Source organism: Halichoeres trimaculatus, unplaced genomic scaffold, assembly GCF_033239565.1.
Source record: "Halichoeres trimaculatus isolate MK-OKI-2021-1 unplaced genomic scaffold, fHalTri1.1 fHalTri1_scaffold_9, whole genome shotgun sequence".
In the NCBI taxonomy this organism is placed as follows: Eukaryota; Metazoa; Chordata; class Actinopteri; order Labriformes; family Labridae; genus Halichoeres; species Halichoeres trimaculatus.
Window position 1 is genome coordinate 15808427 of NW_027437188.1, and position 25509 is coordinate 15833935.

Sequence of the window (25509 nt, forward strand, 5' to 3'; positions counted from 1 at the left end):
GAGGGGTGACAATTTAAGTATTCATGTAGTTCTGTTTGTCCCCACTTTTAAAGGACAGCATGACGTAATACATACCTCTGACCACTGGGTGTCGCTTTGAGCTCAAAATGGTAAAGAAACCTCCCATCGTGCAGAAAAGGCAGCAGGAAAGATGGAAACAAACCTACGATGCAAAATTCATCACACCGTCTTATCTGAACCTAACTATCGTATGTGATGATGCGTAAAGGTCATCACTATAAATGTGTCAGCTGTATCATGTACAGTGTTTATTATAGTGATCGGGGGAATGGCTGTAAAGGGATGCTGAGGAAAATTGCTGTTGTCACAGCCGGTGGAACTCACGGTTCTGACTGCAAATAAAAGGAACCTAGTGTCTACCCTCTACACTCTTCTCAAGAAACAAATCTCCTCTTAACATCAAAAAACTGGATGTAAATGGACAGACAACCACATGAGAATCCATAAGGTAAGGATAATGTAATAAAACTGCTTTTAAGCATTGTGTCCTATTATGAAAAAGCGTTGTTAGCCCTTTGACGTTAGCTAGCTACTTGTTAACTGGGTGGTTGGCTATTGTGATAGCATCGCGCTACATGAGGGATAAACTCTGCTCTCCTTACACTTTCAGTTCAGAAACATACAAGACTTATATTTAATTTAGCAGGGATTAGCTTAGCATCAACGCTAAAATATTAAGTTATGAGCTGCATCACCTTACCAGCTGTTTTACCAGTGATCGTTATCTCTTGTGTTCATATGGAAACGTTATTAAAGCCCGTTGTTTTGTGCACATTGAAACCCTCCAAAGCTAACAAACCCACACATCAGTCATCACTACTTAAGACTCACCCGATGTACATCCCTGTGTTTAATCAGGAAAGGTTAAACAACGTATCTGTACTAATAACACGTGTAACACCTTGGTTTTAAGTTTCACACTACCTTTGTAATGTTGTACATGAATTAGCCTAGCTATTCTGTCTGTTTTGCTTGCTCTCACAGAAAATACAGTTTTGAAAATTCCCTATGACTGGGTTGTCTTATCTTGTGTTTATTTTACATTATAATATTCTGTATTACTTTTCAGTCCATTTTTTCCTAGAATGTTTTTCTCCTGTTCCGTTTAGTGGATATTAAAATCTGAGTATGGAAATTGGTTACACATTGATATCATCTTTCATCGCAGGCGAATGGTGACTTAAGTTTCAACTATAGCATTGTATACCTTTGCAGTTTTCAACTCACAGTTATGACAACTTAAGATTTTTTTCCTTTCATATGAATAGACTATCTTTGGACCTAGGGAATACAACAAACTTATTACAGTTGTCCCAATGTTATTATGTGCCAGCTCCAACTCCCTCAGCCACTTTCATTTTATCATACAGCTGTTAGTTTTGTTGCCCATAACAACAAAGACAACCACACAATAACTGCTTACACAACATTTTGTCCTCTTTGACAACTGTCTGAGGCCCACCACCCAGTCACCTCTAATCTAGTTTAGAAACTTGTTTGCGGTCTTTGAGACATCTTGTCCTAGTCGTGAGGGGTGGGCCTTTTCATCTGGATGGTCTCACCTCCTAGCACAAACGTCACAGCAGAAGAAGAGACGTCCCCCTCACCCCACCAGACCATCAGCTGGCCAACTGTAGTGCTATTATAGTTCAAGCAAAGGCTAATTGTTGTTCACTTACAAAGGATCGCACAGTCCAAGTCTTTGGATGGTGATGCTGTGTCTTTTTACTGTAAGTGATATTACAGAGCAAGATGTGCCTCGCTTTTTTATCTCACCTGTAATGTGATTCAAAGTTTGGCTTGATGACAGCTGACAGGGAAGCTTTTGAAAGACACTGGGAGGCGGTTTCAGATATTTTTCTTGACTGCATTTTTCCTCAGAGAAGAAGATGACACTGCCGGTGGTTTTTGCGCTCCTTTCCCTGTTCTGTTGGGTCTCCTTCTACTTCATTTTGTGTAATGTCAACCGGTCCAGGAGCTCTGAGTGGAACTGTCGCCTTGTCACACTGGTGCACGGCATCCTGGCTGTCTGCATCACAACATACATAGGCTATGTGGATGGACCCTGGCCTTTCACTCATCCAGGTAGGATACGAACTAAGCCATTCAAGATGTTACTTGTATGAAATCACATTACAAGAAAGGTTGTAAAACAGGAACATACACTGAGTAAGCTAACTCATGTCATGTAAATCTACAAATAATCTCGAGCTGAAAGTAGTTGAGTTCTTTTTTAAGCTCAAAATGTTTTTTTTTTTTTGCAAATAAAACAAAATAGGTTATAACCATATTAACACAGAAAGTAATGCCTTTTTTTCTATAATACCAATAGTATAGCCAATAGTGTGCACTGTTTTAAGTGCAACCCTTCAAGGTACGAACAAGCCCTCCAGTCGTGAGCACATTGTTTAACTTTGAATTATTTAACTTAAGTCAGTGTTGACAGAATATTTACATATATGATTGCTTCAGGGTTTTTTGTTTGACTTCAATAATTATTTTAAACGTATTCAGAAAAAATGTGCTCACTTAAACCTATTTTGTGTTTGTTATGGGTGCCAGGTACGAAGAACACCCCCCTGCAGATGGGCGCCTTGCTGGTGAGCCTGGGCTACTTCTTTTTTGATATGGCGTGGTGCGTGTATTTTCGCACAGAGGGACCCGTTATGCTTGCCCACCACACCATGAGCATCCTGGGAATCCTGCTGACCCTGTGGCTGGGGGAGTCTGGCATCGAGGGCTGCGCCGTACTCTTTGGCAGTGAAATTACCAACCCCCTGCTGCAGGCACGCTGGTTCCTTAAACAGACAGGACACTACAGGACAGTGCTGGGAGACATTGTGGACATCTCATTTGTGCTGCTGTTTGTGGTGATGCGAATCTTCGTGGGAGGCACAATGCTGTACTGTGAGCTGATCTCCCCAAGACCAAGATTCTTTATCAAGTGTGGGGGAGTGGCAATGTACGCTCTGTCCTGGGTGTTTATGGTGGACATTGTTCGATTTGCAATTCGGAAGAGCAAAAGCTGGCACAAAGAGGCTCGGGACCAACAAGAACCAGTTACAGCTAATGGTTATGAGTTAAAGAAGGACTGATAGCTCTGTGTTTTTCTTGAAGTAAATTGGATAACTTTTTGTCTAAGCTTTTTAAATGAGACACTAAAAGGACAATAAAAAAAATACAATTTTCCGTATGTAGAACTAAAATCAACAAGGGTTATGTCATAGTTATGTGTTTTTAAATTTGAAAATATCTTTTTAAATACTAATTTTATACTTTTTACTCTAGCTGAATTTATGATAAATTAATGTGTCAAATGTGCAGTTAAACAAAAACTACTTTGTTTATGTCACTGAGAACCAAAGCACTTTCTATGAACACATGAACAGATGTTGCTTTCAGTTTCAGTGAACTGTGGCCTACCCTTGCACGGTGTGCTGCATAAAGGGAAAACTAAGTGCTACCAGAGAGACAGTTTGTGTGTAACCCCCCTGGTGCTCATGAAATTTTTTTTTTGTCATATTACAAAGCCTAGGTAAAACTGTGAGCAGATGTGAAAGGAATACTCAGGGAGATGAAGTCCAGAAAGTATGAATGAGTTCCAGACAAATGTATGAGATGTGTTGGATATATTTATTTAATGGGATTTATAGGAAGTCTTTTATGTTTTTGACTGCAGTCTGTCATTTTATCTAAAAATTAAGCATGTTTATATTCTCTAATTTCAGTAATAATCATTCAGCAAGGTAGTTTTACACTGGAAATGTTTTTCCCACTGTCTGCTTGAAATTATTTAATACACACATCTTCAAATGTGTTGTGTTTTTTTAACTGAAGACAAAGACTTGTCCCTATGTACCGATTGCACCCAATCACTTTGATTTAATAGTGACATGACTCTTAAGGGTTTGTGAGGTGAAATTGGACCATTTTAAGTAATATCGGTAGGCCATCTCTGCAGTAAATCAAGCCTCAATAGAGTTGAGCAAAAGTTAATATTGAATATTGATGTCTGATAAGAGGTTACTTGAGATTTTTTTTTTTATTAAAAAAAAAGAAGAGGAGTTTTTCTAATTTGTGAAGGGAAAAACATGCATATTTGCAAGTTCAAAGAGTTTTTTTTAAATTCCTTGTTTGTTATTTTTTCTTTTTAATTGTGAGGGAAAAAAAGTTATTAAAATTTGATTTCAACTACATCATCCAAAATGAACACACAATTGTGTCATGAGATGGGGTGATGTTGACTTGAAGGGCAGGAAAATGATATGATTTGTCCAACTCCTTTGCCATATTTGTGCTGTGTTGAGTTACTTCCAGCTTTTCTTGTTCAGATTTTATATTTATTTTCTTATAACGAACATTAGATCTTGTTTTGTGCAACATCCTTCATCCCCTGAAATTGCTAATGAATATTTGATTAAAATTTGATTTGCTACTTACTTACAACACCTGTTTACATATATCACTTTTACATCCAGGGAAGAAAATAAGTCTAACAGGTGTGTGCCTTAGTTTCTGAATGTACTTTGCTAAATGTATTTTTGATTTCTTGTCTTGTGCTGTACTGTAAACCTATCAAACATACCTGTAAAATTAGTAAAAGGCCACTTTTGGTTTTGGGCTGCCTGTGTGAAATGAAATAAAGTTGTGATTGATTGTTTTCCTTTAAATGAACAACTGTGAAACAACACATGGGGTTAATGTCAAAATGTTAATTGTAAGGATGACACAGGTCACATTCTTTGCTGTCAGTCAGTGCACTGAGACTGCAGTCACCATTACTGTCCACATGATGGCGTCATATCAATTGCTAATGACAAATCCGTGAGGAAACATGAAAAGCGTTATCATTTAGTAATGCTGATGCATAAACGGCAAATTAACATAACTATTAGTTAGTTTAGCAAATGTGGCATACTTCACATTTAAGTTCAAGACAATTTCAAAAACTTTAAATAAAAGTCTTAACATTGGAGCATGTAAAGATGTGAGAGTAGCTCATTGTGGTTTATGTGTATGGTAATGTAGTGCAATATTTGGGGGCTTTTACAAACAGTTGCATATGTAAATTTACAAAAGCAATAATTATTTAAGGTTTGTAGGTACTGCGCAAAAAGTTTTTGCCACTTTTACATCCACTTTCTACTAAAATATAATTTATGGTACCCTCAGGTTACATCATGCTGCTGTTTGATGCATCTTCTGTACTTAGTTTGTTTGAAACACATGAAATAAAGCAGGAATTCACTGATAGGAAAAACTAAAGATTTTTGATGGGATCAATAAATTTAGACTGCACTGACTGGCATAGATATTTATCCTGTTTCATGATTCTGTTCTACACAATGGTCAAACGTATCAAATACTAAGACATGATAAAAGCATGCAGGTAACAAGTTTATGAATTTATGCTTTGTTGAATTCTGTAAAGCAGACTTGGGTCACACACAGCCACACACAAATGGTCTGATTCTTCCAGGTTATACCCCAGAGAGGTTTTGAAAGTATCATTGTATAAGAGTGTAGTTTTGTTGGTAATGGACAAAGCCTGAGCTGTAGGCTGTAAATAATGAACATAATGACTGCTCCCTCAGTCCCAGACCAACCACAGACAGACAGAAGGCCACAAAAACCATGAAATAATCATACAACAGCACACATAATTAAACCTAACCAACCACTGAAAGGAAAGTCCCTTTATAAATTTTCAGACTTTTAGACATTTTAGGCAATAACAATCTTTTACAATACTGGGATATTAACTTTTTTATTCCAATTTTCACATTGCATTTATTGACACTACATGTACTATATGTAGAAGGGTTGCAATTAACAAAATTTATCTTGTTGAATTGTATCTTCCTTGAGTTTTAGGGAAGGTCTCATCGCCCATGTTATTGAATAAGAAGGAGAACAGTTGTACTCTCATTTTAGATGCTTACACAAGTGTTTCAGCCAAAAAAAGGCCCATTCATTATAATACTTTTTTCATTACCGTAACTCTGCTTCTCTGGGACACAAAAAAATAAAAGTGCTACTTTAATGGAGGCATGATACTAGAGTTTCAAGCAATGTAAGCAGAGTTTCTAGTCAGTTGTGTGGTTTTATTTTCATTATTAATGCTTAAAATGCTAAAACCTTTCTCCTCGTTTACACTGAAACAAAATGAGTTTTCCTATCTCCCGGCGGAAGTGGTTAGTGGAAGCGGTGGGCTCCAACAGCTAGCTGGCTAGGGCGTTGCTAGCGGCAGAAAGTGGGATTTTTGGTACCTTTCCGCAACTTATATTCTCGTACAAATAGCGTCTTGTTGTGGGAAAACCGGCGCTTGATGTTCGCTTTAAGTTTTACGGCGTCAAGGTTGTTTTTGCCGTTGTTTATAGTGGACTGGTGTTACTTTCTGTCCCGTTAGCTGGCCACATAGCTAGCCTGCTCGCATCCACGGGAATTCTGCCGAGAAACGACTGAATTCTGGAAACATGGAGTCAGGGATCGCTGCGCTGAGCTAACCAACTCACTGGATTTTATTTCAAGGAGAGAGGAACTCAAAGCGGGGATTTATCGCAAACGAGTCAACATCCATGCCGTGTTGTGTATATATTTTTCGGTGGTTCGCCGGCTTATTGTGGTGAACGGGAGTTTGCTTAGTTTGCACTCGGAACAAGAGCATACGAAGCAAAGTTTTTTTTTTTTTTTGCTGAAAGAGCTCATCTGTTTTGTTAGCTGGTAGCTCGCGAGATTCAACAGCTAGCATGTCTGTGTAGGGGAATTCTAAGAAAAAAATAACGTCCTTGTTAAATCGATCACTCAACCAGTTCTGTTTTTGTGTTTTACGCCGATACAACATTAGCTGCAGTTGAGTTGCTGGTGTGTAACACGGGTCGTTTAAACTCGATATTGAGCGATTCTCATGGTCACGGGAGAGTCGTCCCCACAGCCACAGACAGGCATTTCTGGGAGCAGGGAATACCAAATGGGACTGCAGGAATTTCCAGCATCTTTAAAGATCATTTAAGATCCGAGGCCATTCAGCCGAGCTGGGTTGGTGGCAGACGGACTACGTCGCTGGGCCAAGGTGTCTGTTACATTGGAATACAGATTGTTTACACATTTCGCATCGGCGGAAACTGGGATGTGAACGCACAGGATTCACACAAGGAGTTCATACATGCACGATAAGTTGTACCAGCTGGTGCAGTGTATTTATTCTTGTTGCCAAAATATTGTTCATTACCGGGGTAGGATATCAACTGACTGTGCAGCTAATACGACAGAGGCCCGGTTAATTTCTAAGGTCTGCACTGTAGGCTGCACTGCCGTAATATTTTGACAGGCGTATTGGTGCACAGATAGGATTGAGGCAGTATTTTTTATTCCCTGGAGTGTTCGGACGTGCCAGCTGTGCACTACAATTAATTTATTCCCTACAACACCAGTCCCTAAATCCATGCCTACTTCAGACGAATGCCAGAAAAGGACGCGCCACTAAATCGCATCATCACACTCTGGAAAATGGTAATCGGATATAATTTGCTGCAAATCTAGATCCGGAAGCCCAATGAGTGACACACAGTCCAGCTTCACTGACAGGTACAGTATACAACAACGTTTATATTCCATTAATTGTCTGTATGTAATCCACATGCACTGTCTGTACAACTATTGTGTGCTATAATATGTCCTAGTTTCATGATTTAGTTATGGTGATATGACTCTGAACCTGTTTGATGAAAACATCTGTGACATGCTCAAAGCAAAGCACTTCTTTGTGCTGATATGCTCAGTAATAACTGGCTTATACAATCTAATTACCAAGGAAGGCCATCAGATCTTTATGGAATCTCTGCTGATCTCAGCATGGGTAATGGAGTCCTCTGCAGACAGTAAAGTACTACTTGTCCATAAAGTGAGAAGGCCACTGCCACTCAGTGTGTTTGTGTGGTGTGGTGTTTGTGTCAGGGCACAGCCGCCCTATGATCCCTGCACACCTTTCAACATCACTATTACCTCTAAGCCTTTAAAGCTAACCTTCTCCTGCACCTATTAAAACAATCTCTGGATTTAGACAAAACCTTGGGTTCGTCGAGTAATCACCTTATCCACAGCATCTGTTACCTTAAACACAAAGATTGGACACTGTTGCCAACACCAGCTGGCTGTATAGTCATAGCCTGAAGATCAAGCTAAATAGAGGGAAGGGATCAGCGTGTCCCATCCCTAATCCAGTGTTCTGTTATTGCATCATTATAAGCATGAATTCCACTTTGTTTTTGTTCCTGGAGAATAAAGAGGTTTCTATTCTCAGTTTGATGTAGTCTGGCAGTGAAACAGAGAAGTGAGGCTGCTTAGTTGCGTCACGGGCTGTCCCACCTGAATCCCACATACCTGTGATGAGAGTGGGCCAGTATAAGGGAATGTGGTTGGTGGATTTTCAGGGCAGAAGGAAGCATTATCACAAAGGTTAGGATCTGAAATATCCTCATGGGCTGGGGCATAAGCTAGAGGCTAAAGCCCAACCCCATTTTACATGAACACCCTCCCCCACTGCAATGGTGGCAACAGTCGCTGGCACCAACTGCTATTGTGGTGCTCTTTATTTTGTGTCTTTTGAGACAGCATTATCACAACACTTAGCATGGCACTATCAAAAGAACCTGCATGGTTAGCTAAGCTTCATGTTTATCTTTGCTCAAATAAGAAATATTACCAAAGCAGGGGGTTCATATTACTCAGGTTGGTGACATTAAACTGCATTTGAGAACCTTTAATGCTGTTATAATGATTGAGACATCTCACGGTATCATGAGCGTTAGCTAAGAACTGCTTCTTGACAAGAAGGCTTGAAACGGTACCTCATATACCAAGTGTGCCATCCTCTTCCCTGGCAGGTTAACACCTTTAAAGTGACTTTTTCTTGGTCCAACAGGGTCTGTGTCTTACTAGTTTTATTTTTTCATCACAAGCAGACATTATTCAGGCCATACTTTTTGTGCAAAACAATTGAAGCCTATTAGTGTGAAACAGCATAAAGTTTTCAAGCAGCTAGCCCTGCACTTTCTCATCAAAATGTTGGCTCATTATCTGAATGATTAATAGGACCGCAGCAGTATTTATGGTTGTTTACCCCAGACTGATTATAAGGTTTTAATTGGTTAATGCTGTGTTGTGAGTCACTCCCACTACCTCCTTTGGTCCATCTACATTTCCCTGTCCTTGCTCCCCCTCTTGCTCTGTGTTATGTTGTGCATTTTGTTTTCCTCTGTTGGCTATGGTAAGAGCATGCTTCCAACATCTATTGGGGTTGGGCCGCCAGCCGATGGGTTAGTTTAGTGTGCTGTTAGCTCTTTGTCATAGAGTTCTGCTGATCTCCACGTTTTTTCCCACCCTCCCTCTCGGAGGCCCTCCCGGGAAGTGGTGCTGATGACATCACTAATAGTAAACAATAGCTTTTAGAGGGAGCAAACTGACTGGATGCTCCTGTGCAGGTCGGCCAGTGTAGGTCAGGTAGATACTGGGAGACTGTGTATGACTTCCTTGTTTCCCTGAAGAAGTTTATACAGGGTGTTACATTAATCAAAAAGTTTGTCATTCACTGACTCATTTTTAGAGATAGTTGACCTAATAGTTGATGATTTTAAACATTTGTAAATTTTGCTGTGAAGTTTTTCATGCACATTACAACTTCACAGCCTTGAATGATTTAGCTTTAACATCAAAGCATCTAGTATACAACATTCAACGCAAATTTTATTTTAAGAATTAGAAAAGATTGACATTTTTTTTGTCATTTGGTTTTATGAACAGTAGTTTTTTCAAGACCAAGTGATATTAGCAACACTGGTATTTACTGTTATTGATCTAGTTTCCTCCTGATAGATGTTTTGTGAGTACCCCTGATGCCTGGCTCCATCTGTCTCTTGTACTTGTTATCTATCTCTGATAATGCAGTTCGCATCTACTCCATCCAGTCAGCGCTGATGCTGGGGAAGCTGTGTCAGCTGCTCTGAACTGTGCATTATGAGGATCCAGAAGTCACTTAAGGCCCCGTTTACACGACGCCGAAAACGGTCAATTCCGCAAACATTTCGTTGCGTTTTGCCCTTCCGTTTAGATGAGACCACATTGCGTTTTTAGTGAAAACGCAAACTTTTGAAAACACTCCCCAGAGTGGAAAGATTTGAATTCGCTCCTCCATCCAGCCTCGTGTAAACACAGAGCGGAGTGTTTTAGGGTGAAACGCCGACGTCACCACATGCGCACTCGCAGTTTCAGGTGAAGGCTCCACGCGCAGCCACATTTCAAGTTGAGCCATTCCGGTCCAGTAGGTGGCGGTAATGCGCGTCATGGTTGGATTGCCGACCGTCTCACGCAACAATACGGCAGAAAAAGAAAGAACAGAAGACGAGACTTGTCCTCCCGGAGTCGTATGAACGCGGATCGTTTTCACGTCGTCCTCATGTAAATGCGGGTGGCTTTTGGAAACGCAAAGGAAGAATCTTTGCGGGAGTCTCCGTGTAAGCTCTGATCAGAGGAGCACATGCCCCAGGATCAACAAGCAGCACAGAATTGTGCCATCAGTCTGTCCAGCTAATATGTCTCCCACAGTCCTAAGGATAAAAGAAAACTTTTGCAGATTGGAAAAACTCAAGTTGAAGTCCAAACAAAAATCTGGATTAATTTATCTACTAATACATGTTGTGATTTACTCTCTTTGAGTTTTAAACCATTGGTCAAACATAAATAATCAGATCATGTTTTAGTTACCCAAGCATTAAAATCATAGCTCTATTGTCAAACATCTCAGATTATTGATTTATTTTAAAAATTCTTCCTTTGCAGCTGTGGTTCTTTATGTTGAGATTTCTGGTACTTTGTAATCTAACCAACCTACATCTATGCAAATTGTGTTATTTCCTCACAGCGCCGATATTTCAAGATTAAAAAAAAAAAATCACACTTTCTCTACTCAATGTAAGTCAAGAGTAGAGACAGAGCTGTGAATTATTTACAATCATACCTTATCCCTTGTGATGATAGCTGTGGGCCTTTCTTTTCCTCTGAAAATCTTTGTCACAGCTTTTCTAGGTCAAAGGAAGCACTCCTAAGCCTGACAATCACCAGATTTTTGCAAGCTAATTTATTTTATTATTTTAGGGTAGTTCTTTGCTCTGAATATGTCCATGGTTGTTTCTCAAACGTGACCTGTTTTTGATGGGTGGCAAATATGGATTGCAAGCAGTCTAGCTCAGCACCCAGACTCTTCTACTACAGAGCCACACTTTGGTTTTGTTTCCAAAATGTAGTTTGGCATCTTCTCGCTGTGTGAAAGATCTGTCCCAGCTTTTGAACTGTGCACGGACAACATGCTGCTGAACCCTGCCCTCTTTGGTGTGGAGGATATAACATCCATGATTTTTGTTAAGACTGTCATATTTTGATTTGTCGAACCACAGGAAAGTTTTACCCTCTCCTCAATCTTCCTTGAACAATCTTGAAGCCCAGTGAAGCTGAAGGCATATTTGGATCATGTTAATATATGGTGTCCTCTTTGCATAGCATAGGTTTTGCCTTCATTTGTGGATTTAGCAACAAGCTGTGTTCACATTTTTTTTTAAACGACATTTGAGCAGTAATTTTCTTATTAGAATTATTTCTGTTGTTGATCAGTTTCAGCCCTGATAAACCAATATCAGCTGACTCTGACTCTGAAGTGGCTTTTTTTGTGAGCACTTCATGTCAGTGACCTGTTGCAAAATAATGTTTTTTCTCCAGGTGAGATTTTTTTCTTTTCTTTTAGCATTATGCAACTTATTGAGTGTTTCTAAATTTAGGGTTTTCTGTGAAGTATTTGCCACCTGTAGGAGATCTTTGTAATGGTGTGGTGCCTCACTAAGATTTAGTGGCAGTGTTACTCGAATACCACAGAAGCAAAAAAAAAAACCTTTGAAGCTTTATACAACCAAACACAACAGCTGTGCATTAATTCCTAGCTTTGATAAAGTGTTTAACGCATTTTAAGACCTGAACCCTGTGATTGACCTGCACTTAAAAAATATTTTATGTAGCATACTCTTAAACTGTGGTATTACTTTTTGATTTTAGTTCTTGTAGGCAGAGAAAATTTGAATTTGATACCGTATCTCCCTGTTAGCGCCTATTTCCTCGTCACCATCGATTACAGTCTGTGTCTTACTGATGGAGAGGAGACACCTTTCTACTGTATCTAATGTCCTTAGTGGTCACATAGAGCTCATACAACCCCACTTCAAAAAATCTGAACTATCCCTTTAACATGAATGGCTTCATAATTTTCATACAGATGAGAGTGAAGGAGATAAGTTTGGTAGCATCGAGATCTCTGCATCAGCTTAGAGTTATTATATGCTACAAACTGGTGTCTCATATTATAAAGAGTCTTACTTGAGTTCCGTTCAAATCAGATGTGAAATATTGTAGTGGGATTCTTTTTGGTCTATGATTTTTATAAGAATATTTTATTAATACGGAGAAAGTGATATAGCACCAGTGAGTTTATCAGCTCATATGGGGTAATGCGAAGTGAGCAGGATGTTATATAAGGCGTGAAGTATAGTTAGTCATTGGTTATGCCAAATAGAATCCTTACAGTGTGAGACGAGACCCTCTGAACTTTGGGTTTTGCTATCTAACTACGAGTGAACTGTGTAATTCAGTTTATTACCTGGTTACCAAATAAAAATAAAAGCGCATTGACGTCAAGTGTTTATCTGAACATAATTTCATTGATTTGAAATGAGTTCCTCATCTTTTAAGGTTGGTGATGCTTCTAAAGTAGGGTTAAATCAACAACAACAATAAAAAAATCAAAGCAGAGTTAATCAGCTGGTGTTCTCGGCAGATGCAGAAAATAACAGTAGTACCTGTTTGGATTGAAGTACCCTTCCCTGTAACTCTGATGCTGGTTTGTGTTTGCTTCATGAAGGTTTTGTTTAATTTGGTCAACATCTATGACTTGGCTCCTTTTGAGCTCTGATACCCCTGGCTTGCGTTGTTTTTTTGAAACTATTCTGTTAAATTTGAACTGATACATGTTGCCCTATCTAATACAGCAACTATTACAAGGAAGGGTAGAGAGGTTACTTCAGAGGAGATGAAATGTAAGGCTAATGTGTGGCCAGAAAAGTTGTTTGTACAGGTGCTAGGATCCTGCTCAGTTGAATCTTTAGAGGAGATGCATAACGTGCTATGTACATAGGCGTCTGCATCATCACTTAAGGGCTATACAGACCAATGGCTCTGGTTTGATGCAGACATGTCTTAGGCAGTGAGCGCTGACTGAGCTGTTCATACTCACTCAAAACTAAACTTTTCCTTCAGTTGTAAATCAAGGTAAGATGAACGGGATTGCATGAATCAGTGCAGCACCTTGTTGAATTTTTCTGCCTTGCCACTGTAGGAGACTAATGCTTCCTTTTCATTCAGTCCCTGAATCACAGCAGTTTCTTGAACCTCACACCATCAGGTGTTTTGTTAGACAGATGTCTCTGTCAAAGCCTCCAGTGTTTAATGTCCCAACTCTGCTCCAATGTTACCATTTTTTTAACCCAATTTAAAGAAACCAGTGTCATCTTAACCAAACCTCTTTTGGTTGATTGATGTAGTTCAGTGGAGTGTGTCTTTAGAGCCGTTTTTATGGCAACAGAGTGCTACCAAGAAATAACAGCCCATTGCTTAAGAGTATGGACTTATCAGAATCAAGTATTCAACACAGCTGTATAATAACTAAGGAAAGAAACTTTGACTAAAATTTCCCCTTACCAATAGATTGATCTGTGTGATAGTCTTAACAGATACATTCATATCATTTCCAAAAATAAAACTGCTGTATTGACTTGAATTAATGTTAAATGATCACATGTGAATAGGCACCTAGTTATTGATATGTGACACAATGATAATTAAATACCCTTCAGTCTGTTGGATGGAGGACAGCTCTGGTAATGGGAGTACCTTCGACCCATTGTTCAATAGCAAACCCACACGCACATTTGATTACAGTCTTATCAACTTCAAAGTATAAACTCTGTAGCAATGTTATTTTCGGCTGAGTGACCTTCGAATAATGTCTGTTGTCGTTGAAATTTCATTGCTTTTTTTTTCCTTTAAAAAAGGCATCATGGCTCCACCTGTTTTAGTTTGACTGGTCATGCTTTTGTGCTGTTTTGCTCTGGCACCCATGTCTCCACTTTCATTCTCCTGGGGTTGTAGCAGTGATTGATATATGATCCTAGTGCAAAATCAATTTAGAAGTTTGTACAAAATGACTAGAAATAATTTTCATATTAGAAAGCTTATTGTTGTAAGCCCTAGGAAATAGGTTTTGCTGTGACTAAACTGTGAATCTTCTTACTGACAAATGTTCTTTCCTAAATCTAAACAAAAATTTACACCTCTCCTCTAGAATGAGGGAGTCCAAAGCTGGGATGCTTTTTTTTTTATTTTGACTTTTTTAAACTATAGAATTGATGGAGTAGGAGGATAGAAAAAAAAGATATAAATGAAATGTTTTTGAGTAGTTTTGATTATAATAAATGTTGCTTTGCATTATCACTCAGTTAGCCCACACTCGCCCTCCCTCCCACCCCTGCAAGTAACCGATTAATCTCTTCTTTCCAATGAAAGTAACACGAGGGATTGCGTCCAACCAATGAAATTTTGGTCGCAGGAGAGCTTATTGACCAACTAATCAACCAACTGACTGGAGGGGGTCCGCTCTTAATAGATGTTATGTTCATGCCTTGAACATCTGCCATCGCTGCAATGAGCCACAGATACAATCAAAGAAAACACTGGTACAAACCTCTGACTGATCCACTCCTCTGTCCCTGTTACCCCAGAAACACTCCTACATCCAATCTCATACGTTTACACCACTCTCTCAGTTTTGTGAATTATTGTATCCAAGGCCAGCACTAATTAAATGACACACCATCATACGAGGTAATCATTTCCCCTTGTGCCACCCTGGAGTAATTTTCTGACAGTGATATATTAAACACAGTGCTCTGGTAATAGGTTTTGTTATTGATGTCATGGTCACATGACTTTATTTTGGCTGGTAGCTTTGTATTCATCAAGCAGAAAAAAACACTGAAATATTTTCTATTTTCATCTCACAGTTGCCCAAAAAGACTACACTGTACCCTTTATGCTGCCCGTTATGAGTTGAAAGGTTTGTTTGGAAGTCCAGATTTTTAGTTGTTTAGTCACAGATTGTAAATGAGGACCAAAGGACCACTCGGCTAACACCTGGACGTCACTTTGTCACATGCACACCAACTCTCACCTTCCTCTGTTCATCTGGTCTCATTTCAGTCTTTTATACACCCTCTCAATCACACCCATCATTTATTCAGTTATTTGCTTCCACTGGGCCATCTCTTCCATCACCAGAGATTTTCAAATATCATTCCCATGCTAATTCAGATTTTGACTTACTGGACTTTAGAGTCAGCCAACACCTATAGCTCTCTGATTACAGTGTGAAACAAAAACAGTTCATAATGTTGACTAATACTTAACGCTGTTTGCTGTATGGTGATGGGGCTGATGCCAGTATTAGGGATGGGTACCTTTCACATGTGAACTGACTAGAACCCGACTGATATGGGATTTTTGGGGCCGATGCCGATACCGATACTGGGGGCAAAAAAAAGCAGATATCCAATATATCAGCCGATATCTGATATATCGAATGATATATATAATATATTCATTGATATACACAGGATATATACTGTATATAATCACAAATCATTATAATACCCATATGATTCAAGACAGAACACTATTAAATTTAAACAAGGAACTTTAATGATAAAATTGTCAACATAATAACTGTAGTGTTAACCAATGATAAATAAGAACAAGCTGTAAACACAATAATAAATAAAAAAGTCAAACTGTAAACACTTTTAATAAATAAGTCAAACTTTAAACAAAGTAAGTATAAAAAAATTAAAAATGTAAACACACAATGAGCAACTTCAATGATGTTAAAACGTTATTCTATAGTCTTAAATTAGATAATGGTAGGCGGAGGGGGCGGACACTCGGGCAGTGTGCAGCCCAACACACAGACACACAGGAGCAGAAACCACAGAATCTCCGTGGAGCAAAATTTTTTATAATCGGCTATAATTTGGCCGATGTCGATTAATCGGTGACAGGCATAATCGGCCCGACCGATTAATCGGTTGGGCTCTAGAACCGACATAGGTACTCAACGGTACCAATTTTCAGTACTTTTGTGTTAGTGTGGTAATAAATATGAATTTGTTTAATATTAAATCTCAAAGATTTCAATCAAAAACATTTAGTTCTCAATATATAAACTTGCAATGCTGTGTTCATGTCCAGTATGGAAAATCACCTACTCTTCCACTCCCTCACAGCCACAAGGATGCATTTAGGTATTAAAACATGGGACTACAGCTGGGATGATATGCTATTATCACTGTACAATTCTATTACGATTTTTTGCAATTTTTAGTTTGCTTTTTTAACACCAGACCATGTGAAAACGTTAAATGATTATGATAATGTCTACATACTATATCTTCCGATAAAATGCACATCATGTAAGTCAGAGAGAAATAGTTCACCATCTGCTGGAGAAAAATGGTAACATTTTTTCCAATCCATTTTATCAACAAAGACTGAAATGAAGAATTTGAATTTGAAGAAAAAAAAAACATTTTTTAACATGGAATCCTGATTCTTGATATTGCCAAACAGAAAATCCTGATATATCATATAATGATTTTTTTCTCCCACCCCTACATGGTACCGTTTGATTTTACGGGAAATGGTGCTTCAGTACTACAGACAGAATTCAGTCGGTACCCATTCCTAGCCAGTATACATCATGTGTTTTAGGTTTCTTCACATAACAATGCTAAAATCAATAGTGTATTAACTGCAGTCATCACCCCATTATTATTTTGATAAGTCTGGCTCTTTTTTAACAGCTGATTGAAAAGAGGTAGTTCTTCATCTTGCTCAAGTCACACATGGGTAGAAAAGAAAAGGAGATGCCAGGGAGAAAAAGAAACAGGCTAGGCCCCAGGGGTGGCGATGTCGTAGAAGTAGGTGAAGTCTGGGTTGAAGCAGGGGCTCTGACTAAGTGCTGGGGGGGAGCTGGGGGGTCTTTCACCCAGCCCTTGTGATGCTGATGCTTGTAGACACCCTCTTCAATCCTGCCCTGTTAGCACAGGGAGCTTCAGGGCCCAAACATTACTTTCACTCCACAAAAGACAGGATCACTACAATGGAGGAAAAAAGGGGACAAAGCGAAGCGAGAGGGAGAGAGAAGGAGAGAAAGAGATCCGTCTTGCCCCAGTGTCATGTCCCCACATGTCCATGTAAGGGTTTTGTTGCAGTGAACCAGGCTATTGCCTTCAAGCTAAGTGTGGCACTTGTAGGGCGATGATGTTCTGCAGACTGAACTGGACTATAGACTTGATGCTGGAGATTTATCTTGTGTTTATGTTGAAGTGAACAAGCTCTTGGTAGTCATTGATAATACACAGGGAAATGGATAGTCTGTGGTTAAAGAAACATCTCTGGCAGAGTTGATCAAATGTGATTTGTGCTGCATGTTGAGCTCCTCCTTCCCTGGGGTCCCAGGATGGGGATGCCCTAATTGAATCCTGTCTCTGTGTGTTTGAAGGGCTCTTCTGAAGAGAGACCAGCAACCTGCTGCTGCTGCGCTGTGATTTATTTTACACCGTCTCGTTCTGCTGATTCAGGGGCTGCTAGACGCTCTGAAACACCCTCTTCTTCCTCAGCACGTTGACTTCAATCTTTTCTCAAAAAGCAGAACAAAACGATGAAAAAAGAAATGAGGAAGAGAGAGTGGAGGCAAGGCCAAATGTCTTCATGGTTTCCCTTAGTGATGAATCACTGAGTGATATTTCAAGTGTCATTCTGCATTCAACAAGCTAGATTTATTTTAAGAGGTTAGTGAAACAGATGGAACATTTTATAGCACTGGAGAGGATGAGGTAGCAGTTATGTGCTTTTGCTGCAAGTTGCATCAGCTTTCATAGTGTCATGAGTCTGCTCCTTTAAGCCTTTAATTCATCCTAGAGATTTTATAGGATACTTTACCGTACACACACTCATTCCAGGGGTTGATGTGTCCCCAGTAGACCCATTTACGTACCTTCTGCTATAAGTTACCAGTTAAACTGCTCACCAGGACAATGTGCTTAACCCAGACATATAAGATATCTGTACTGTCTCTCAGTCTGAAGTGCTTCTTCCAGACATTCTCAGGTTGCGTTTCAGTGCTCATGACCAGCAGCAGTGTGAACTGTGCAGCACGTGGAACCACCTCTTTTCCTTTCCCAGCCCTGGAGGACAGCAGACAGCATAGCGTGAAGAAATGTCTATCCCCCGGCCCTCATGTCAGGAATCCTGATGAGGTTTATTGGGGCAGAAAGGGCACTGTTTTCCCCCTGAGGCTGTAGCTTGAGCTCTAGAGCTATTGCTCTTGTCTCTCTTAACACACACCACACCTCTCCCTCCCTCCCTCTCTCTCTCTTTCTCGCTGTCTGTTTCACACACTTAGCGATCTCTGTCTTTAAATCCATGTATCACTAAGTCTCAATGGAACATGGATACAGTACAGAGGTTACAAGGAGAAACATCTGACATCACCACGTTTGATATCAGAGCAGTCCCCAAAGCAGGAGGTGGTTTAGAGAAGGGATATCACTGCGTAGGTATCAACTGCTTCTCTTTCAGAGGCAGAGAGCGGAAAGCTGTGACGTCATGCTGGCTCTGTATTTGTGTGTGCAGTGTGCACCCACAATGTGTGACTCAGGTATATAGATTAGATAACAAGCAGAGTGTGTGTTTGTGTGTGTGTGTGTGTCCTCTCTCCTGTTTGCAGGCTGCAGGCATGAATCAGCCTTTTCAAGAGACTGTATCATTACACCATTCAGATAGAATCACAGAGCACTTTTTCAGAGGGGAATGAATGGCTGGCTGAGAAGTGAAGACACTGTCAGTTCCATAGGGTTCTTTAGCCGGCCGGTGGCATGACTCAGCACAAAACCCAGCAGAGGACATCGTGCTCCCGCCACCACCACCACCACCACCACCGCAGTTTCACTTCAGTCCTGCCACGTTTTTTTAGACTGATCTTACATTTGAGGATGTGTTTTTTTTTTTTGCAGCATGCGAGGTTCACCTCCTGGAATGAAACACACCTTAGTCAGATCTGTGCAGCCTGAAGGCACCTCCCAAAACTCTCCAATCCTGTCCTAGTTTCAGACAAACCCCACCTCTCCAGTCCCAGCAGCACCTGTGTTGCTTTGCTTCAAGTAGCAGACAGATTGTTACTGCGTGTCTTTCAAGTTCCAGTGGCTGCATTTTCTGACAGAACAAACACGGATCATAGCTTACCATTCAACGTCCACACACTATATTCTAGGTTTTGCTTTTTTCTTGGTCACATACAGTTGCTTGTTTCAAGTTGCCTAAAAGTTGAGTTACTGTATCTGCTTTTACAGATTCAGAGAGGAACCAGGAATAACTTGAAGTGCTTCCTGTGAATCTTGCACGAGTTGGTTCAGTTCCTTATTGTTCGCTGTTTTCCTTCCTCTTCACTTTGGAAGATCCTTTCACAGAAATGGCCGTGTGTCAGAGTCCTGCTCCCTCAGGGCTGTTCGTCCCTCCCTCCTTCACTACTTTTTCTCTCCCCGCGCTCTCTGGTCTGCTCTGGTCCCGGCCTCTCTCCTCTTGCTGCCACTGTTGCTGCAGTTGGCCCAGCTCTGCCACAGTTTTCCATCAAAACACCAAACCTCAATGGAGCATTCAAGCCCAGGCCCGCTCCAGTGCTGCCCCTCCCTCCTATCCCACCCTGTTCTGACTCTGCCTTCTTTCTCCCTTTCTCACTGCTTGTGAATTTAATGGCCCCATCCAGGAAGAGGTCCTCACTCAGACTTTTATAGCTGGAACTGAGGAATTGAATGAGTCTACTTTTGCTGGATCTTCAGACTAGATGTATTAAATGAACACTTGAGGCATCAGTTCTTAGTGTTGCTCTGGTAAAAAAAAAAAAAAAAAAAAAAATATATATATATATATATATATATATATATATATATATATATATATATATATATATATATATATATATATATATATATGATAACAATAATAATAATAAGAAAGAAAAGTAAATAGCTGTCATAAGTGAGAGCACAGCAGAGCATCTATAAGTTGGTAAATAATTCTTGTCTGTGGAGAATCTTTCTTCTCTTGTATAGTTTCACAATTTTCACAAATTTATGACCATAAAGCTGGGTCTAAGATTTTGCAGCTTTTGTATAAAATTAAGTAATGGATGTTCTAAATAGTGCTTTATTTTTGTTTTGTCAATTGCCAGATTGTTTGGCTCTTGGCTATTTTAGTAGGTATAAAAGTGATCATAGTACAGCGCTTAGTATAGGGGTCGCCATCTACATTTGTCCAAGGTGTGTCTACCAAAAAGTACTTTTGGTAGACACTGATGACCAGATGGTCTTGAGAAGTAAATGAATTTAAAATGAATACAAAATAATATATTATTATTTGGTGGGTCAAATATTATTTAAAATTTGTGGGGCTTTTTGCGTCTGTCAGTCTGTTCATTTACATGCAGCTTCAGAAATTCGACTATGAGCTGGGTTTGCACAAGATCAGACTGTTAATATGCATGTACTGTAAACAAAGCAGCATATGAGACAATGTGAAAGTGCACAAACCTGCTGTCTTGAGTGTCCGCTTGAGGCTGGTTCCAGAGGTACTGGAAGTCACATAGACACGAAGGCAAAAAAAGCGTTTTTTACAGCAGAAATAACCTAAATTTACAGCCTGGTTCAAAAAACGTCTCGTGTCTGAAGCGCTAATTTTACTATTGGCACACACTGTACGAGGGATGCACCGATCCAGCTTTTCTGGGACTGATACTGATACCTGGGCTTTGGGATAACAATCCTGATCTAATACCAGTGTTAAATAATAACCTGCATGCTCTTCTGTGGAATAAGACTGGTAATGTTTTGAGTAAAAGACAAAAAAGAATACATATGGAATTACTGAAGTTGATATTTATTCAAACATATCTAAAGTGTTTAAATGTTTCACAGCAGTTTGGTTAAAAAATACTCAGAACTTACAGAAATGACTGTTTGATTGTAAAAATTTATACCTTGCAGGCTAAATCATAGTTTAGCCTTGGTGTCAAGTTTGGACCGATCCTTTCCCACCAATACCCGATCCAGCTTTGAAGGGGGCTGGATAGGTACAGATACCAGCATCAGATTGGTGCAACCTTCCACTGTACGGGAGGTGAATTTTTTTCTTACTCTGCAGTTTAGAGGATATTAAAGGGATAGTTCAGATTTTTTGAAGTGGGATTGTATGAGCTCTATGTGACCACTAAGGACATTAGATACAGTAGAAAGTTGTCTCCTCTCCCTCAGTAAGACACAAACTGTAATCGATGGTGACGAGGAAATAGGCGCTAACAGGGAGAGACCGTACCAAATTCAAAGGCTATTTTCTCTGCCTACAAGAACTCAAATCAAAAAGTAATACAACAGTTTGAGAGTACGCTACATAACATATTTTTTAAGTGCATTAAGTCTTCGAAAATATAAACATTTCTCCGGACCTAACTAACTGGTCATGTATCCTTCCGCGCAGCGCTAGTACGCTCCGTCCCCCCTCCTCCTTTCAGCTGTAGGGAATGTAAACAAGCTATGCTTAGGGCACTGGTTGTAGCCTTGTGTAAGTTTGATCAAGTATCGTAATTCTTTTGTTTGTACTCTAAGGATTGTGAGGCAGCGTAGGAAATTCAAAATGAGTGACTATGACAGCGACAATAAAGTTCCATTCACTTTGGAACCAAAAGGATACCTGTATGAACCGGAGTACACAGAAGAGGAGCTGCTACTGATGGCAACTGAAAGGAATACAGAGGAAACATCCGCGGACACTAGGCAGAGAAAATAGCCTTTGAATTTGGTAAGGTCTCTCCCTGCTAGCGCCTATTTCCTCGTCACCATCGATTACAGTTTGTGTCTTACTGAGGGAGAGGAGACAACTTTATGCTGTATCTAATGTCCTTAGTGGTCACATAGAGCTCATACAACCCCACTTAAAAAAACTGAACTATCCCTTTAAGATAGCCAGCTCACCCAATCAGAGGAACAGCTCAGCTCACGTGACTGACGTGCACCTTATAGCTGTACTTGAAGCCCCAGTCACTTCCAATATGGCCGCTATAGCTGATTTGCTTCATAAGTCTGTTCTAGAAACAGACGGGTGATGTCAGGGAGACTGTGTCCTTAATTATACAGTCTTTGATGTAAACAGCTTAGTCAGACTGTAAACATACCGAGCATAACTCATTTAACACACTTAGATAAAATAAAAAAGGGCACAGCACGGACTATCGAAGCAGAGTGAGATGGCCGGAAGTCGGACCAAATCCCCCGCTGTGACTTGTACTATTGAGTTATGACCTGAGTCAGACTGCCAAATGTAAATGTACTGAGTATAAACAGACTCATATTACCTGTTCTGAAGCAAGCCATATACAATATTTTAGGTTTCATGTTGATGAGGCTGTCAAGCCGTCTATTACCCTCAAATGCTGTGTTGTAGAGAACACAGGCAGGAAGAAAAGCCTTCTGAATGTAATCAAAGCTTAGAAAATGACATTCTCAAAGAGCTTTAAGTGAAAAGTTGATGCAGTAAACAGCTTTAATGAAGAATGGACTGATGAGTATTGACTGGTTTGTTTATGTTAGATAGTGGTAATATGTTGTACTGTTAAGTTGAGGTACTGTGTGCACTGAGATTTATAGTGCTCATGTGAATGCATCACAGATGTGACGGACAGTTCAGTGGCTAGTATCTGTGGGTTGAGTTGAAATGGGGTTCGCTGATTGATTTGGAGTGACTTGAGTTCATGTTAGGATTGAAGGTGTGTGTTTTACTATACATAAGGTTTTGACATGTTCATCCAGAAGTTTTGGTTACCAGACTGTCTCTGTCGCCAGAAAAAGAAAATAATCTGAAGCTTCACCACAATATAAAGTATGCAAGCTTTAAGTCATATCCTGAACAGTTGGAGCCCTTTTAGTGCGAGAAACGTTTCTACTTTGAAATTGCCACACTCCCATGTAAGCAGGGAGAAAGAATCAAGTGCATCTCTGCATGCAAGAAGTTGTCTGTTATTTTTGATAAAAGGCTGGTGATAGAATAAGCTACTTTCCAGAGAGTTGGGTTTAAAAAAAGGGTAACAGTTTGTTCTTATTACTAGGGTATTTTTCTGTATTTTCTGGGGGACAGATGGAAAGCTCTTGCGGGACGGATTTGGCCAGCCGGCCACCAGTTGACACTCATTGGTTTAGATTATCATTAGGAAATTGAACAGTAAAGTACTGTTGTCTACTTGACAGAAAGTTTACTGTGGATGTGGAGCCATTGTTACCGTACAACCGGGATGACACCATCTACTTATTTGAAACATTTCAGTAACACCGAAGAAAAATGTCACTCTGGAAGTGAATTCCTCTAAAATGACCGTCACAAGGGATCATTACCAGCCTAAATTTAAGGCTTAGTGTAATAAACATTTCTTTCAGAACATGTCACAATAACAATACTTCATTTACCAAATACATCTTTAAATACATACCTGTAGTGTTTCTACCATGGAGGCAAAGATGACTTATTGCAGCTACAAGCCTGAGCTAAGGCAAATTGAAGCCTGTGCAGCCCTTGAGCCCCCTGCTGTACTACGACAGTTACTTATTTTGGATGGTAAATCTAGAGTGATGCATGCTTTCTTTACAATGGGATTTTTCAAGGTAGCATATTTCTTCCAAATGCCAGAAGAACAAATGGGGTTCATGCACAAGCTTGCATGATGCTCACAGGATGTTTCAAGATGAGCCTGCTAACTTTTATGACTTTTAAATTTTAGATTGCTGTTCATAAAATTCATGATTTGAAGTAAAAGGTTCACCCTCATCAAGCTGTATGATCAGCTTCATTGAAACCTGGTTTTCTCTTTATATGCTGCAAAGTTAAAGGCAAGATGCAAAGACAATTTGTGTACATGGCTTTTTTGTTTTTTGCATGCAACTCTTTAACATCCTCTTTCATGTATCTTGCAGCCTCATCAATGAAGCTCATTTGTTCTTGCAATACTTTTTTCCTGGATTTTCTGCCATACTGTCAGATCACTGCAGCAGTCTTCTCTTTTCATTGCTGTAACTTAACTTGCCCAAAGCAAATAGTAAAAAAGGGAAATTTATCTTTTTGGTAACATTTTAAAATTAAAAGCAACATTTTGAAAGTTAAAGCACATAAAGTAGAATCAGCATCTTGTTTTTGTGTATTTCCATCTTTGTCAGCTGTACCCGTTAGCAAATTACAATGATAACCAATGAGTGCACCTGTGGTGATAAATGACATATCTCTTGTTCTCGATTCAGTTTTTTTGTTTGAACATTCTCTTTTTGTACATGTGTGTTTATTTCTGGTGCTACCACATAAATTAGCTCTGGCGAGGCTATATGTCCTCTTACGCTCTAGCCAACAGACATTTTTGTAACTGTGTATTGTGGTATGCTTTGAGTCTGCAGTGTTTGTCAGTGCCTTTAAATATCATGTTCTTCAAAAAAAAAATCTTCAAGGGCCACAGCAACTGTCATTTTTGCTCACTCTACATTTCCAGTAGCTCTTATCATCTCTGCCTCTCACAGGCGCTCAATGTGAGTTTGGTAATTTATTGGGAAGAATTGATCATATTTACTTTATATCTTGGTTGTAGAGCTGAAACGATTCCTCGAATGATTCGAGGTAATCGATTACAAAAAATAGTAATTTTCTCCGCCCCGAGGAATCGATAAATTTTAAAAAAGATCCAAGAGTGGTATTTCAAATAGAGCTGAGGCCATATTAAGAGAGTTTTCAGACCCTTCAAGCTACCTCTTATACAAAATAGCAACTAGCAACAAATCTAGCTTCTTTTCTGGAGTTTGGAGACTAATGGGTCATTCTACCAAACGGGTGCTATTTATTTAGATGTACAAGGCACAAAAAATGTGTCAAAGTGTGTTTACAAATTTTGGAGCAACCTTGTCTTATTGACATGCTGTATCAGAAAATTCTACTTCTAAAAGAGAAAAATTGTCATTTGAAAAATAACTGCTCTTTAACTAAACAAAAATGTATTTTATCCGATTACTCGATTAATCGATGGGATTTTTAGTAGAATACTCGAATACTAAAATATTTGATGGCTGCAGCCCTACTTGGTTGTAGTATTCTTTTTTAAGACTTTTGTCATTCAAACCAAAGCATTTGAAGTTATTTAACAATCAATTGAAGTGCACATGATTAACACTCAGTCAGTAATCTCTTACCCTTAAAAACGGTTTC

General features: G+C 39.5%; 2 protein-coding genes across 5 annotated transcripts in view; both read left to right on the forward strand.

Annotated features, from left to right (window-relative positions):
* The first annotated feature begins 98 nt into the window (after nucleotides 1-98).
* On the forward strand, nucleotides 99-5056 carry tlcd5a (TLC domain containing 5a). Of its 2 annotated transcripts, XM_074678769.1 has the most exons (3): nucleotides 99-469; nucleotides 1903-2106; nucleotides 2584-5056. In XM_074678769.1, exons 2-3 carry the CDS (start codon nucleotides 1911-1913, stop codon nucleotides 3114-3116), a joined length of 729 nt encoding a protein of 242 aa, XP_074534870.1. In that variant the 5' UTR covers nucleotides 99-469; nucleotides 1903-1910; the 3' UTR covers nucleotides 3117-5056. The 2 variants fall into 2 exon arrangements, with proteins under 2 accessions (XP_074534870.1, XP_074534871.1); XM_074678770.1 differs by lacking the exon at nucleotides 99-469 and having other exon boundaries at nucleotides 504-2106.
* Nucleotides 5057-6214: 1158 nt separating this feature from the next.
* The window catches only part of arhgef12a (Rho guanine nucleotide exchange factor (GEF) 12a), a 46569-nt gene continuing 27274 nt past the window's right edge, over nucleotides 6215-25509 (forward strand). For 2 of the 3 annotated variants that reach the window (XM_074679110.1, XM_074679112.1), the window contains exon 1: nucleotides 6216-7608. In XM_074679110.1, coding sequence (XP_074535211.1) covers nucleotides 7577-7608 — 32 coding nt within the window. In that variant the 5' untranslated portion in view covers nucleotides 6216-7576. Of the gene's footprint in view, nucleotides 7609-25509 lie in introns of all 3 variants that reach the window. The other variant, XM_074679111.1, reaches the window with a different exon arrangement.

Coding starts and splice junctions, on each gene's coding strand:
- tlcd5a (XM_074678769.1), top strand. CDS start 1,911: ATGACACTGCCGGTGGTTTTTGCGCTCCTTTCCCTGTTCTGTTGGGTC. Junction 2,107..2,583: donor CTGGCCTTTCACTCATCCAG/GTAGGATACGAA, acceptor TATGGGTGCCAG/GTACGAAGAACACCCCCCTG.